General features: G+C 44.8%; 1 protein-coding gene across 1 annotated transcript in view; it reads left to right on the forward strand.

Moving 5' to 3' along the window:
* USP10 (ubiquitin specific peptidase 10) overlaps positions 1-14,079 on the forward strand; it is a 68,516-nt gene that overhangs the window by 42,543 nt on the left and 11,894 nt on the right. The window contains exons 5-10 of the mRNA XM_053553610.1: positions 5,643-5,734; positions 6,237-6,346; positions 6,759-6,814; positions 7,063-7,166; positions 10,656-10,755; positions 11,669-11,846. Of these exons, the coding sequence (XP_053409585.1) occupies positions 5,643-5,734; positions 6,237-6,346; positions 6,759-6,814; positions 7,063-7,166; positions 10,656-10,755; positions 11,669-11,846 (640 nt within the window). The remainder of the gene's footprint in view (positions 1-5,642; positions 5,735-6,236; positions 6,347-6,758; positions 6,815-7,062; positions 7,167-10,655; positions 10,756-11,668; positions 11,847-14,079) is intronic.

Below are 14,079 nucleotides of genomic sequence, written 5' to 3' on the forward strand. Positions count from 1 at the left end.
TTAGCCTCTGGAGCAGCTGGGACTATAGGCACCTGCCACAATGCCCAGCTATTTTTTTTTTTTTTTTGGTAGTTGTCATTGTTTGGCAGGCCCAGGCTGGGTTCGAACCAGTCAGCCCCCGTGCGTGTGGCCAGTGCCCTGAGCCAGGTATTAGCAGTATTAATATTGGTTGTCTACAAGTCCAGACTTTTGAGATACAGCAGTAGGATTCATTCATTTTAACAATTCAGATCAACAATACCGTTGACTCTTCACGAGGAATTAGAGTCGTCCTTGTGTATGTGTTGTACTGCGAGGTGGAGGAGTATGAGGACTGTGGAGTCTGTAGTGAGCTGACCGTTCCGCTAGGTGTCTGCACATTTGTTTACACTATCCCCGTTCTCTCTGTAGCCTGCCTGGTGAGCTCAGTATCTCTGTTGCAGGTGAGAAGTTAAGGGGTCTGCTCCAGTTTGCAAAATGAAGTGGCTAGCCAGAGTGTGACCCAGTCTTTGCTCTTAGTAAGCTTCTGTAAGAAGGCTCTTAGACTTTTTGAACTATGAGATAAATGACTTTTGAAGTCAGTTGAGTCATTTCTGAAAAACCAGAATGGAGTAATTTATCATAACCAACAACTCTGATCTCCAGGTGTTTAATTTATTCTGTGTTACTGTCAACTGCGTACTTACCGTGTGCTGTGGACTGGCCTTTGCTTTCAGGGTCGTCTAAGGCAGAAGGTAAAAAAGGAACAGATGCAGCTCTTAATTAGCCAAAAGAGAGAAGTGGTCATATGCAGAGGGGGTGTGGGGAGACCTTATGCAGCCAACAGGGATGGCAATAGCAAGTCCTGCCACCCTGAATGGGGCTGACTTTGTTAGAACAGTTAGCAGTGTAAGGATGTTGTTTTTAAGGAGCTTCCTATCCAGGGGAAGAGAGAGACGTGGTAAATACAAGGTGGCTGGTGATGTCATCTACACTGTGGAGATGCAGTGTGGAGAGTCTGGGGGAGGAAACTGGTTAGTCTTACTCGGAGAGTAGGATTTAAGATTGTTAGTTCTAATAACTGAATGATACTATATTTTAGTTTATAGAAGACTTGGCACTAGATAAAATTTTTCTCAAATAAGAAGTAGTCATAAAGAAAAATTTGAATTGATAGGTGTCTTTGCTGTACCTTCAGTCTATAAAATGTATTGCACAGTAAGGACATTGTACAAGAGAGTTCTTTCAGGGGTGTTGAAGGCCCTGAGCAGGAGGCTGACACGTCCTTCCAGTGAATGTTCCCAGCATCCTTCTGGTTCCACTCTATTCTGTGGGTCACAGTTTTTGTGCTTTTGATTTTGTGGGTGTCTGTGAAATTTTACTACTTGGCAGTTGTTGAACAAACCACGAGGTGATGCTAAAGGACTTTCTCCTGCTAATACTACAGGAGAAAACCAGCAGAGCTCCCCCAAATCAGCTCCCAAGAAGCTGGCCACCTCCGAGCCAGGGGCCGGTGTGGAAACTGGAGGTTTCTTCCTGAACAGTTCATACTGTTTCCCAAATAAATGTTGGAAAGAAATCAGTTTATAGTTGATTTTTAAGTTAGATGTGTCTTCTGATTCCTTGGAGCTTGAGTGTTGATGCCTCCAGGTGGTGCGATCACTCTGGGTCTGCTGCTCAGGCAGACCAGGAGAGACGCTGCCGTGGCTTCATGGGAACATGGTGCAGCCAGCTCCTGGTTGTCCTGTGCAGGCCTCCTTTCTGAGTGGAATTGGCCTTGTCTGACTTCTTTTTATTTTTTTGAGACAGAGCCACAAGCTGTCGCCCTGAGTAGAATGCCATGGCATCACAGCTCACAGCAACCTCCAACTCCTGGGCTCAAGCGATTCTCCTGCCTCTACCTCCCAAGTAGCTGGGACTACAGGCGCCTGCCACAATGCCTGGCTATTTTTTGGTTGCAGCTGTCATTGTTGTTTGGTGGGCCCGGGCTGGATTCGAACCCGCCAGGTCAAGTGTATGTGGCTGACGCTTTAGCCTCTTGAGACCCAGGCGCCAAGCCTGACTTCTTTTTTTTTTTTTTTTTGTAGAGACAGAATCTCACTTTATAGCCCTCGGTAGAGTGCCGTGGCATCACACAGCTCACAGCAACCTCCAACTCCTGGGCTTTGGCGATTCTCTTGCCTCAGCCTCCCGAGTAGCTAGGACTGCAGGCACCCGCCACAATTCCCGGCTATTTTTTGGTTGCAGTTCAGCCAGGGCCGGGGTTGAACCCGCCACCCTCGGTATATGGGGCCAGTGCCTTACCCACTGAGCCACAGGCACCGCCCAAGCCTGACTTCTTTTAACTAAAGTGTGGATGGATGTGAAGTACTCCATCTGTAAGCATGTTTTTGAGTCTGTTAGAACAGATGACATGGAAGGGATGTTCCAGGTAGATCTTGCAGTCCCGGCCCTGGCTGGCTCCTCTCCATTTCCTGCCCCCATCTTTGCGGAACTGGAGTCCACATCTTCAAGGCCTGCACCCACATCCCACTTGCATCTTCACCCTCATTCTGCCCTGGAAGACTTTTTCTTCCATATCATCAAGTAAATTGAGGTTGCTATTTCATTTCTTCTCCCACCCAGAAATTTTGGTTCATCTGCCTAGCTCCTTCCTGCCCACCACCCTCTTTCTCACACGCTGAGTTGCTCTTCCTGCTGTGTGTGCCATCAGAGCGCGCACTTGAGCCCTGGACGGGAGGGACCTTGCACATACTGGAGTGATTATAAATATGTTACTTAATGGTCCGTAAGTATAAATATATTATTTAATGGTGTCATCTGGGTAGCCCATATCAACATCTCTGAAATGGAACTCATTATTTCTTTTTTCTTTTCTTTTTTTTTTTTTGGAGACAGTTTCACTATGTTGCCCTCGGTAGGTGCCGTGGCGTCACAGCTCACAGCAACCTCAAACTCTTGGGCTTAAGCGATTCTCTTGCCTCAGCCTCCTGAGTAGCTGGGACTATAGGCACCCACCACAATGCCTGGCTATTTTTATTTTTGGCTGTAGTTGTCACTGTTGTTTGGTAGGCCTGGGCTGGGTTCCAGCTCGCCAGCCCCAGAGTATGTGGCCATTGCCCTAACCACTGAGCTACAGGCGCCGAGCCTGGAAATCATTATTTCGTCACCACAGAAAATAGTAACCTGCTTGTCCTGTTGTATTTTTCCTCTAGATGGATAGCACCACCACCCAGCCAGGGATGACTTCCTGTCTGTTCTTCCTCAGCTTCCATTTGCTGTCATCAGCCTCCAAACCTACAACCTTGTATGGTTTTTCTGTTGGGTTAAACATCCTCCCCCCACCACCACCCCTGCCAGCACCCCTGCAGCGTAGCTTCACAGGTAGAACATCACGGTCCGTCTCTCCACTGGTCTGCAGACTCACCCAGCACAGGGCCGCCTCTTCCTCCTCACTGTGCCTCCATTACCTGGTACCAGGCAGAGCTCAGCAAATGGTTGTCCAGCTGTTAGAGAAAGGCAGTATGTCCTAGATACATAGCAGAGGGCCTCTGTTAGGGGGACAATGAGTCTGAATCTTATGGTTATGTAAGAACAGCATGACCTGTTACTAGATACAAAAATACTGCAGCAAGCAATGATTCATTGGTGTGATCCTGGAGTATTCACTTGAGACACTATGCCTTGCACTATAATGTTTACTGATGCTTATTTGAAAACGTGCAGTTTTTTTTTTTTTTTTTTTTTAGAGACAGAGTCTCACTTTATTAAGCCCTCGGTAGAGTGCTGTGGCATCACACAACTCACAGCAACCTCCAACTCCTGGGCTTAGGGAATTCTCTTGCCTCAGCCATCTGTGTAGCTGGACTACAGGCCCCCGCCACAATGCCTGGCTATTTTTTTGTTGCAGTTTGGCTGGGGCTGGGTTCGAACTCACCACCCTTGGTATATGGGCCGGCGCCCTACCCACTGAGCCACAGGTGCCACCCCGAAAATGTGCAGATTTTTGATAGAGTATATTAATTGCTGTTCTGTGACATACACTTTGAAACGGTATACTGTTGTGATAATATGGCTTAAAAGACAGATTTTAAAATCCATGGTATATAGATCTTAAGCCTGTGGGGAAAAAAGTAAGTATCTGAAACCTTGGAATAAAAGGGATATTTAAGTGGAGCCATCTGCAGTCAAGTAGGCCCAGGTTTGCAGGTCAGTTCAACTTGTGACCTCAGCTTTCTCATCTTACAATGGGAAAGTAATGGTGCTCCTTTGACAGAGTGGTTGTAACAATTATGGATACCACAGATAAGCTGCTAGCACAGTGTCCCCACACAACAGACACTGGCTTTGCTGAGTATCGCTGCCTGTAGGCACGGGGCCCAGTTTTGTAGCTGATCTGTTGGTCATTTCAGGGCCCAGGTCTGTGTCTTGTACAGAGAGAAAAGAGAGGGGCTTTGCAAGCTTAGCATATTAACAGACTCCATTGAATCTCTAATGTCAATGGAAAGAGGACATTTAGTCTCGGGAAGGAGGGAATAAGAGGGATAATGTGTGTTGACATTTGAATTGCACATTAATTTTTTTCATTACCTTATTACTTAAGTCTAGAATCTGCCGGCAAAACTGCTTTCATGTGAGCAATGCCTTAGGCGAATGCTACTATGAAGTATATGCCCATTTTATTTTTCTTTCCTGGTATAAAATTTAAAAGACAGTGTGGTGTGATTCCAGGTCACAGATGGAGCTGAGGCCCTGGTTATACTGCCTAGCTCCTGTGTAATCACAGGCAAATTTGTCGGCCTTTCTGAGCCTCAGTTTGCTTATTGGCGAAAGGGGGATAATGGTGGCCCTACTGGGTTACTGAGGAGTGAGTCTAACCAGTTAACACACAAGTCATAAAGAGCGTGCCAAGTGTAGAGGGTATTCACAGGTTGTAGCCATCATCACTTTGTCTAAGATTCATAATGGGACAGGGGAGCGAGCTTCTCTTGTTGTTAAACTTTTCTGATGGTTAACTGTAAAAGTAGCATTCACGGCTATCTTAATATTCTGAAAAAGGGTATTAGAGGGTGAACCTGCGGTTTGTAAATGGCATTACAGTGTATAAAAGAGTCACTAAATTAGTCTTCTAATGGAAAATACAGTTTAATTAGTAGGAGACAAGTTGTCTCCAGAAGGAGCATCTTTACACACCAAACAGCCGTCGAGAGCACCCACGTGAAGGGTACGGTGCTAGTTGCTGGGGATTTAGAAATGAATGAAGCTCAAGTTCTGCGTCTTTCTATCTAATGCCTGTGAGATTTCTCTATCAAGGAGGCAGGCCCAGCTATCAGTGTTTAAGGAAGAAAGGCTGTATCTTTTTCATCTATTTTCTAACACTGACACTGTTTTAAAGTTGTTTCTGTTTGTCTTTATAATAGGTAGTTCTTGTGCTCCCTACTTGTATTTTCATAAGAAGATAGATAACTGTTGTTGCTATTTGGGGGAAACTATTAATTTGAAAAAAAAATTAATCATTAAATTATTAAAGAATGTACTTGATGTTGAACTGAATGAAGCTTTAACCATATATATTTTCTTTGGATATGTGCTAAAACACTCTTGTGAGTAGAGCTTGTGAATTGATTTCAGTGTTATCCACTAGATGTCATTAATTTCTTAAATATGCTTCTTCACTCTTTCAGAGTTACTGGAGAATGTAACCTTAATACATAAGCCAGTGTCATTGCAACCCCGTGGGCTGATCAATAAAGGAAACTGGTGCTACATTAACGCCGTATCCTTGTGGGACGGGACCTTATTGCTGTTGTGTCTTCTTAGCTTTTGTGGGCTGAACTCCAGAGCCTAAATTTTGAATCTAAAGATGTGATTTATTACTTGGTCTGCCTATAAACAGGGTTATTCCTGAACCCAACCCCTTTTATCCCCCAAAAGGATTTATTGAACTATGAATGACAGAATCAGCAAATTTTATTCTCATCAGGATAGTTCCAAATAATAGATTTTAAGTCATCTAACCACTTAAAATTTTGCTGTAACGGATTTGAGTATCTTGGTTGAATTAAGTTCTTAAATATAAACTATTGGCTGCATAGCAGATCCTTATATGGATATTACAGGGCAGTCATCCGTGTGATTATTTGGTGTATTTATATATCTAAGTAGTTCAATGTCCTTGGCTTATTTAGTTTTTGTATGCTCTTGTTTGTTTAATGTGCCTTAGGAAATGTGGTGTGTCTGTTCCGTTTCCTTTACACTTCCTTACTGCTGCCATTTAGACACTGCAGGCATTGGTCGCATGCCCTCCGATGTACCACCTGATGAAGTTCATTCCTCTGTATTCAAAAGTGCAAAGGCCTTGTACATCAACACCCATGATAGATAGCTTGTAAGTAAGGTACCGAAAATACGTTAAGGGGGCGGGGTTGGTTCCCTATGATAATTAGAATTTAAATAATTTATCAAAGATCTTGATTTCTTGCAAATGAGTCCCATAATTCTGTTACTTTCTAAAAATGTACTGTTCATGATTTCATATGGAAGTTAACCAGAAGTGAAATTGGGGCTTTGTTTATCTGCATACTTTAGATTCAGTAGAAAACATTTTGTGTTTACCAGTTTATGTCACATAAAGATACTGGAAATGTATTCAGAAAAGATTTGAAGTCACTGTTGTAGCATTGCTTACCTAAAACCTGCTCTAGTCATACTAATTAATATTTTACTTACTCATCAAATCTCTTTCGTAAAAGCATGTCTTTTTAAAAAATGCACTCTTTAACTTTTTTCCCCCTGTTTAGTGTTCGGCTAATGAATGAGTTTACTAATATGCCAGTACCTCCAAAACCCCGACAAGGTGAGTAAAAATGAGGCCTTTTGATAAGTAAAAAAAAGAGGCCATTACCTCTTAGGAGTTACAGAGTCAGATGATTGGATTTTTTAAATTCAGTCTTGTTGAAGGAAAACGTCTAAATACAGATTGCTACCCCAGTGCCATTCTCAGCATTCAGTGGGCTGGGGAGGGGGGGAGGTTTGATTATTTTGCTTTTCACCATTTATAACTTCATTTTAGTTAGGAAAGTCTGTCTCCTGTTTCCATTGCAGCTCTTGGGGATAAAATTGTGAGGGATATCCGCCCTGGAGCTGCCTTTGAACCCACGTATATCTATAGACTCCTGACCGTGAACAAGTCGAGCCTGTCTGAGAAGGTCTGAGCCTGCTCTTGTGTAGTCCCTGTTGCCTTTTGCTCTGGTTTGTCTGGTGACTGTGGCTTATTCAGTGTTTGCCCACCCTCTGAGGTGCTGGAGGCTGGCGGGTGTTCAGTAGTAGATCTAGGTTTATAATGACGTCAGTGCTTGTGTGAATTTAAAGAGTGTGCGATAGCCCTCATCACCAAACCGAGCTTGTAGAAGTTTCACTGTTCACCAAGTAATGTTCTGAGTACTTTATATAACTCGATTAACCCTGTGAGTAAAGTAGGATTACTATCTCATTATAATTGGGAGAACTAAATCATCGTCTATGGCCACATAGCTAGTAAATGACAGAGTCTGGCTTTGGGGGCAGCTCTCTTAACCAATACAGTCTTGCTTTTGGAGTGGAGTGCATCGGGCCTAGAATGAAGGCAGTAGTCGTCAAGTTCATGTGTACCTGAATGCTAAACATGCTTCATCACACAGGAGTATTCAGTGTCCTTGACCTCCTTTACCTGAATTTTTTATATATTTTTTATTTTTTTATTATTATTATTATTTTTTTTTTGTAGAGACAGAGTTTCACTTTACTGTCCACGGTAGAGTGCCGTGGCATCACACAGCTCACAGCAACCTCCAACTCCTGGGCTTAGGCGATTCTCCTGCCTCAGCCTCCCGAGTAGCTGGGACTACAGGCGCCCACCACAACGCCCGGCTATTTTTTTGTTGCAGTTTGGCCGGGGCTGGGTTTGAACCCGCCACCCTTGGCATATGGGGCTGGCGCCCTGCTCACTGAGCCACAGGCGCCGCCCTATATTTTTCATTTTTTTGAGACAGAGTTTTACCTTGTTGCCCTCGGTAGAGTGCTGTGACGTCACAGCTCACAGCAACCTCCAACTCCTGGGCTTAAATGATTCTCTTGCCTCAGCCTCCCAAGTAGCTGGGGTACAGGTGCCCGCCACAACATCCGGCTATTTTTTGTTACAATTCTCATTGCTGTTTTAGCTGGCCGGGGCCAGGTTCGAACCCACCACCCTCGGTGTATGGGGCCGGTGCCCTACCCACTGAGCCACAGGTGCTGCCCCTGAATTTTTTTCTTTCTTTTTTTTTTTTTATTATACATTTTGCTGCCGAACTCCAAGGTGCTGCCTAAGGAAGGGCCCTGATGGGTATTAGGATGAGTCCAGGGCACTATTAGCACGTTTTTTTTTTTTGTAGAGACAGAGTCTCACTGTACCGCCCTCGGTAGAGTGCCGTGGCCTCACACGGCTCACAGCAACCTCTTAACTCCTGGGCTTACGCGATTCTCTTGCCTCAGCCTCCTGAGCAGCTGGGACTACAGGCGCCCGCCACAACGCCCGGCTATTTTTTGTTGTTGTTGTTGCTGCAGTTTGGCCAGGGCTGGGTTTGAACCCGCCACCCTCAGCATATGGGGCCGGCGCCCTACTCACTGAGCCACAGGCGCCGCCCCTATTAGCACGTTTAACTACAGTATTTCTTTTGAGTTTGTGACAAATCAGCATGACAATTGAAATGACACTTAGGGAAACTTATGCAGAGGGAAAAATAGTTAAGAAAATGACATTTGGGGCGCCGCCTGTGGCTAATTCGGTAAGGCGCCGGCCCCATATACTGAGGGTGGCGGGTTCAAACCTGGCCCCGTCTGAACTGCAACCAAAAAATATCTGGGCGTTGTGGCCGGTGCCTGTAGTCCCAGCTACTCTGGAGGCTGAGGCAAGAGAATTGCTGAAGCCCAGGAGTTGGAGGTTGCTGTGAGCTGTGTGTGGCCATGGCACTCTACCGAAGGCTATAAAGTGAGACTCTGTCTCTACAAAAAAAAAAAAAGAAAATGACATTTGGCTTGGCACCCGTAGCTCAGTAGTTAGGGCACCAGCCACAAACACTGAGGCAGGCCGGTTCAAACCCGACCTGGGCCTGCTGAACAGTAATGACAACTGCAACAAAAAAATAGCCGGGCATTGTGGCGGGCGCCTGTAGTCCCAGCTACTGGGAGGCTGAGGCAGGAGAATCGCTTAAGCCCAGGAGTTGGAGGTTGCTGTGAGCTGTGATGCCACAGCATTCTACCAAGGGTGACATAGTGAGACTCTATGTCTCAAAAAAAAAAAAAAGCCATTAAAATCAAGTAAAGCTCCACTGCTTTGAAGAAGTGTGAATGTCAAAGGTGGTGTGGTATACCACAGGGGCAGCATAGAGTTTTAAGCTTTTTTTTGCAGTTTTTGGCCGGGGCTGGGTTTGAATCCGCCACCTCCGATATATTGGGGCCGGTGTCCTACTCCTTTCAGCCACAGGCACCGCCCGAGTTTTAAGTATTATGCGAATAATGCAGCATTTGGTATTTGCTTAGAGTTTATTTTTCCCAAATAATGGGAAATGTACGGAGTGCTAGAGATGTAGAAATGGAATAAAATGTGCATTCTGCCCTCAAAGAGCCATTGCTCAGTGAGGGAATTAAACATATAACCTGAGTGAACAGACACCAAGAGAAATACATCGATAATGCATCCCCCGCAGCTGGAGGAGGGCTGCCTCGCTCAGGCAGAGGTGAAGTGGTGCTCAGGGAGGGCTTCCTGGGGCTGGACTCCTCTAGGGTCATGCTCAGATTGATACTGTAAACAAATGGCTTTTCAAAGTTATATTAATGTTGATATATCAGGGTCCCCTTAGGTTTGGTGATTTATCGGAATAGTCAGTGGACTCAGAAGCTGGCACACTCCTGGTTATGTGCTACTGCCACAAAAGGGTGCAAAGCAAAACCAGAGAAGGGAAAAAGTCTCGAGGAAACCTTCAGGCCCTCTCCCAGGGCAGCCACACCGTGGGTGACGAGTTCCTCTTAAGCAGAAGAATATAGAGATCCTTGGAATAAGCTATTAACACTGAAGAATGAACTGAACGGATCATGAAAAATCACAGAGCCAAATAATACCTGTGGGGATTATAAGACTCTTGTGTGACTCATAGCTGAATGGTTTTGCTGATGTGTGTGTATGCATAAAGCAGGTGAATCTTGAGGTTGGTTGAGTTGTTCACATATAATTTGAATCTTTCCCCTATAGTTGACCTTCTTCAACAATGGAAGGAGGCACCCAGGCTTCTAGTTTCGTAGCTCCCAGAGTCAGTGACCCTTGGGCTTGTGCAGTGAGTTGGCTCTAGACATCCAGTTCTAGTACTAACAAAAGAGAACTTTTAAATAGCCTTTTTGTTACAAAGGTGTATTATACATTTATTAGAGGATATTTCAAAAGCACAGAAAAAGTATAAATAAGAAAATGAAAATCTCCACATAGAGTTATGTGTTTAATCTGTCTCCTTCCTGCTCTTGTGATCTTAGCTATCCAAAGAAAACTCAGGTTATTTTTTGGAAATACTTTACACTAAATCTTCTTAAATTTTAGAGGAGGCATAAATCAAATATTCAGGTGCTCTGAACTACAGCTGTGGACAGTGATCAGTTACAGTTAATGAGATCGGATTTGACTTTTTCAGGGTCGCCAAGAAGATGCTGAGGAGTATTTAGGTTTCATTCTAAATGGACTTCATGAGGAAATGTTGAACCTAAAAAAGCTGCTCTCACCAAATGATGAAAGTAGGTCGTGGTCTTTTATTTGCTGAAAAGATTTGTGAGAAAATTTTCTTAAGAATTGCTTTATATAAATGTTGCATGCTTGTATATAAATTGCTTCCCCTGCCCCCAACAGTTATTACCCTTTCAGCTATCACTTATTTATTCATTAGAGCAGTAGTTCTCAACCTGTGGGTCGTGACCCCTTTGGGGGTCTCCTGCATATCAAATATTTACATTATGATTCATAACAGTAGCAAAATTACCATTATGAAGTAGCAACAAAAATAATTTTATGGTTGTGGTTTCACCACAACATGTGGAACTGGGTTAAAGGGTTGCAGCATTAGGAAGGTTGAGAACCACTGCATTAGGGTAACATATCATTGAGAACATTATATTTAGATAAATCAGAATTATCTAGAACCTCTGTTGTTTTCCTTCACTTTTTAATTAGGCAAACAATCAAGCATCCAGAGGAGAATAGGTTGAATACCTTTATCATTGCTGGAGTCCACGGTTGTTAGCATATCAAGTTTGTGCTGTCTCTGTCTATACAGTTTGGGTACATACTGCCTCCACATTTCTCCTGAGTGAGTCAAAGTCAAGGTGCAGATGAGAGTTTAGTCTCCACCCCAAGTGCTAACGCACATGTCCCCTAAGGATCAGTCCTCTCCTGCATCATCACAGTCCCTCTTCTAGCTGTGGACACCTACTGTAATGACACAGTGGCATCTGTGTCCTAGCACCTCTGCGCTTCTCCAGTTGCTCTGTGAGTGCACAGCACGTGTGCAGACAAAGATCCATGGAGTGGGACACATGGCGATCACCGTGGCTCTTATTCTGGAACACTTTCCGAGTTTATTTTTAAAACTATAGTTGATGGTTCACATGTAGAACCTTTGTTTATTTTTATTTTTTGATGTTCTCCTTTCAGAACTTACGATTTCCAATGGGCCCAAGAGCCACTTGCTTGATGATTATGAGCAGGAGGAGCAAGGCGAAGGAAGTGAGGATGAATGGGAGCAAGTCGGCCCCAGGAACAAGACTTCATTCACCCGCCAGGCAGATTTCGTTCAGACGCCCATCACCGGCATCTTTGGTGGACACATCAGGTTTATGCTTTTCTGGAATAATTTAGTATTTGCCTTTTTAAGGGTTTTGCCATTTTGCTGAAGGAGGAAAGTGTGAGACTTGTCCTGGACATCTTGGAACCAGTAGTTCAACTCTAGGCTCCTGCCCACTCTTGTCCACACTCTGACGCTCCCCTGTGGCCCCACTGCAGCCCACTTCCACCCTGCTCCCACTAGAGCATTTCCCCAGGGCCACCATCCGTGGGGCCTGTGTCCCACAGTGAGTCCCCACTGCTTTTGCTCTGTCAAGTTCAGCTGCTCACTCCTAGGTAGCAGGAGGAAAGTGAGCTAACGGCATCAAGTTCAGAGAACAAACTCATTGTAATCTGATCAGAAGAATTTTGTTTACTTTAACACATTCTGTTGTGTGTATTTACAATGGGATGTTAGGAAATACAGGCCGTAAAGTGGTGGTTATTATAGTGAAGCAAATTAACATGTCTGTGGTCTCAGTTTTTTGTGTGTGTGGCAGGAGCGAGTGTGGTACGTTGTTATTCACGGCAGTCCTCATCCTATATGGTTGATCTCCAGACTTGTTCATTTTACATGTCTCCTTGACCTGCACCTCCCATTTCCACCTGCCACCCACTCCTCACTGGCCCCTGGTGAACACGGTTTTCTCAATATTGGTATATTCCAGTTTCCTTTATCCATTGGTCTGTCCTTGGACACTTAGGTTATTGCCATATCTTGACTATTGTGAATTGATTGGAGGAATTTTACAGTTTTTGGCCGGGGCTGGGTTTGAATCCGCCACCTCTGGCATATGGGGCCGGCGCCCTACCCCTTTTAGCCACAGGCTCCACCCTGATTGGAGGAATTTTAGACGTTGGAGCCAAGTGAGCTAGATAGTGTTGACGGACGTACTTTGACACAGGAGGACAGGGGACCAGGCATAGCATCTCTGGGTACTTTGCTCAGTACTAGTTTCCTTTTTTTCTTTTTTGAGACAGAGTCTCACTATGTTGCTCTGGGTAGAGTGCCGTGACATCATAGCTCAAAGCAACCTCAAAACTCTTGGGCTTACAAGATTCTCTTCCCTCAGCCTCCCAAGTAGCTGGGACTATAGGTGCCTGCCACAATGCCCGGCTATTTTTTGTAGCAGTTGTCATTGTTAGCTGGCCTGGGCCAGTTTTGAACCCTCCGTGTATGTCGCTGGTGCCTTAACCAGCTTTTTTTGCTCATTTGCAAAGTCCTAAAGGTTTTAATTTATTTACATGAGAATTTTTCAATACCACTGTGATGTGGAACTCGGTAAAACTTGTACCATCTCCAGGGAGGCTTCCTCCTCAGAAGCACTAGACGGGCCTTGTTGTAGCACGCTTTCCTCTCTGAAGCCCTTGCCTCCAAGGGTGATGCTTTAGTGAGGTCCTCAGTCTCAACATTGTCCCAAATGTTGTATATCTAAAAGAAGTAACATAGAGGCATCAAGACTTGACTTGGTCCCACTGTGGCTAAAAACACTTGAAATTGAGCACTTTTCAACAGGCTAATGATAAAAGCCTCTGATGGCCCGTACTGATTCCTTCAGAAGCTGGTTTCTGACCTCGTGTAGAACTGGACATAGGAGCCACTTGAGCAGCCGTGAGTCCTTGAACCAGTCACTTCTGCGTTGTGTGCTACAGGCTCAGCCCCACAGGCCCTTTCTATTCTGGTGTTCTGGAGTCTCTCCATGCTAGCTGTGGTCTGGGAAATGCCCAGCTCCTTACCACTGCCACTGTAACTTCTTGTACCAGGATGTGTTGTGTTGGCAGGAGAAAGCAGAGACCCCAGTTGGTGAGTAGCAGTGAGGGGAGGCCAAGCCCTTAGTTCCAAGGGTCCAGCTGCCTGCTGGTACGATTGTTCGAACACTCCTTTAGGTGTGGGAGAGAAGGGTGAGGGAACCGCTCCCATGCCAGACAATGAGAGCACCATTTTTGTGCAGCAGTAGAGAGTATCCAAATTGCAAGACCACGGATGGCAGTGTATCCAGAGATTTCAACTTTGTCTAAGAGTGATCAGAAAGCACCAGAGTTCACTTTGGAGAAACTGCTGGCTCTGTCGTGGCTGCTAACCTCAGCCTTTGTAGGAGCTTGTGTTGAAATTGGTGATTCATGTTTCCTTTTGAAAAGTGATGAAGCAAAAGATAAGGCGTTCTTACAGTCCAGGAACTCCTTTTCAGCTGTCATTAGCATGTTTATTCAAGCCATTTGAAAGATTTTCTTCTAAAATTCTT

The sequence above is a fragment of the Nycticebus coucang genome, chromosome 2 (genome assembly GCF_027406575.1).
Source record: "Nycticebus coucang isolate mNycCou1 chromosome 2, mNycCou1.pri, whole genome shotgun sequence".
NCBI classification, from domain to species: Eukaryota; Metazoa; Chordata; class Mammalia; order Primates; family Lorisidae; genus Nycticebus; species Nycticebus coucang.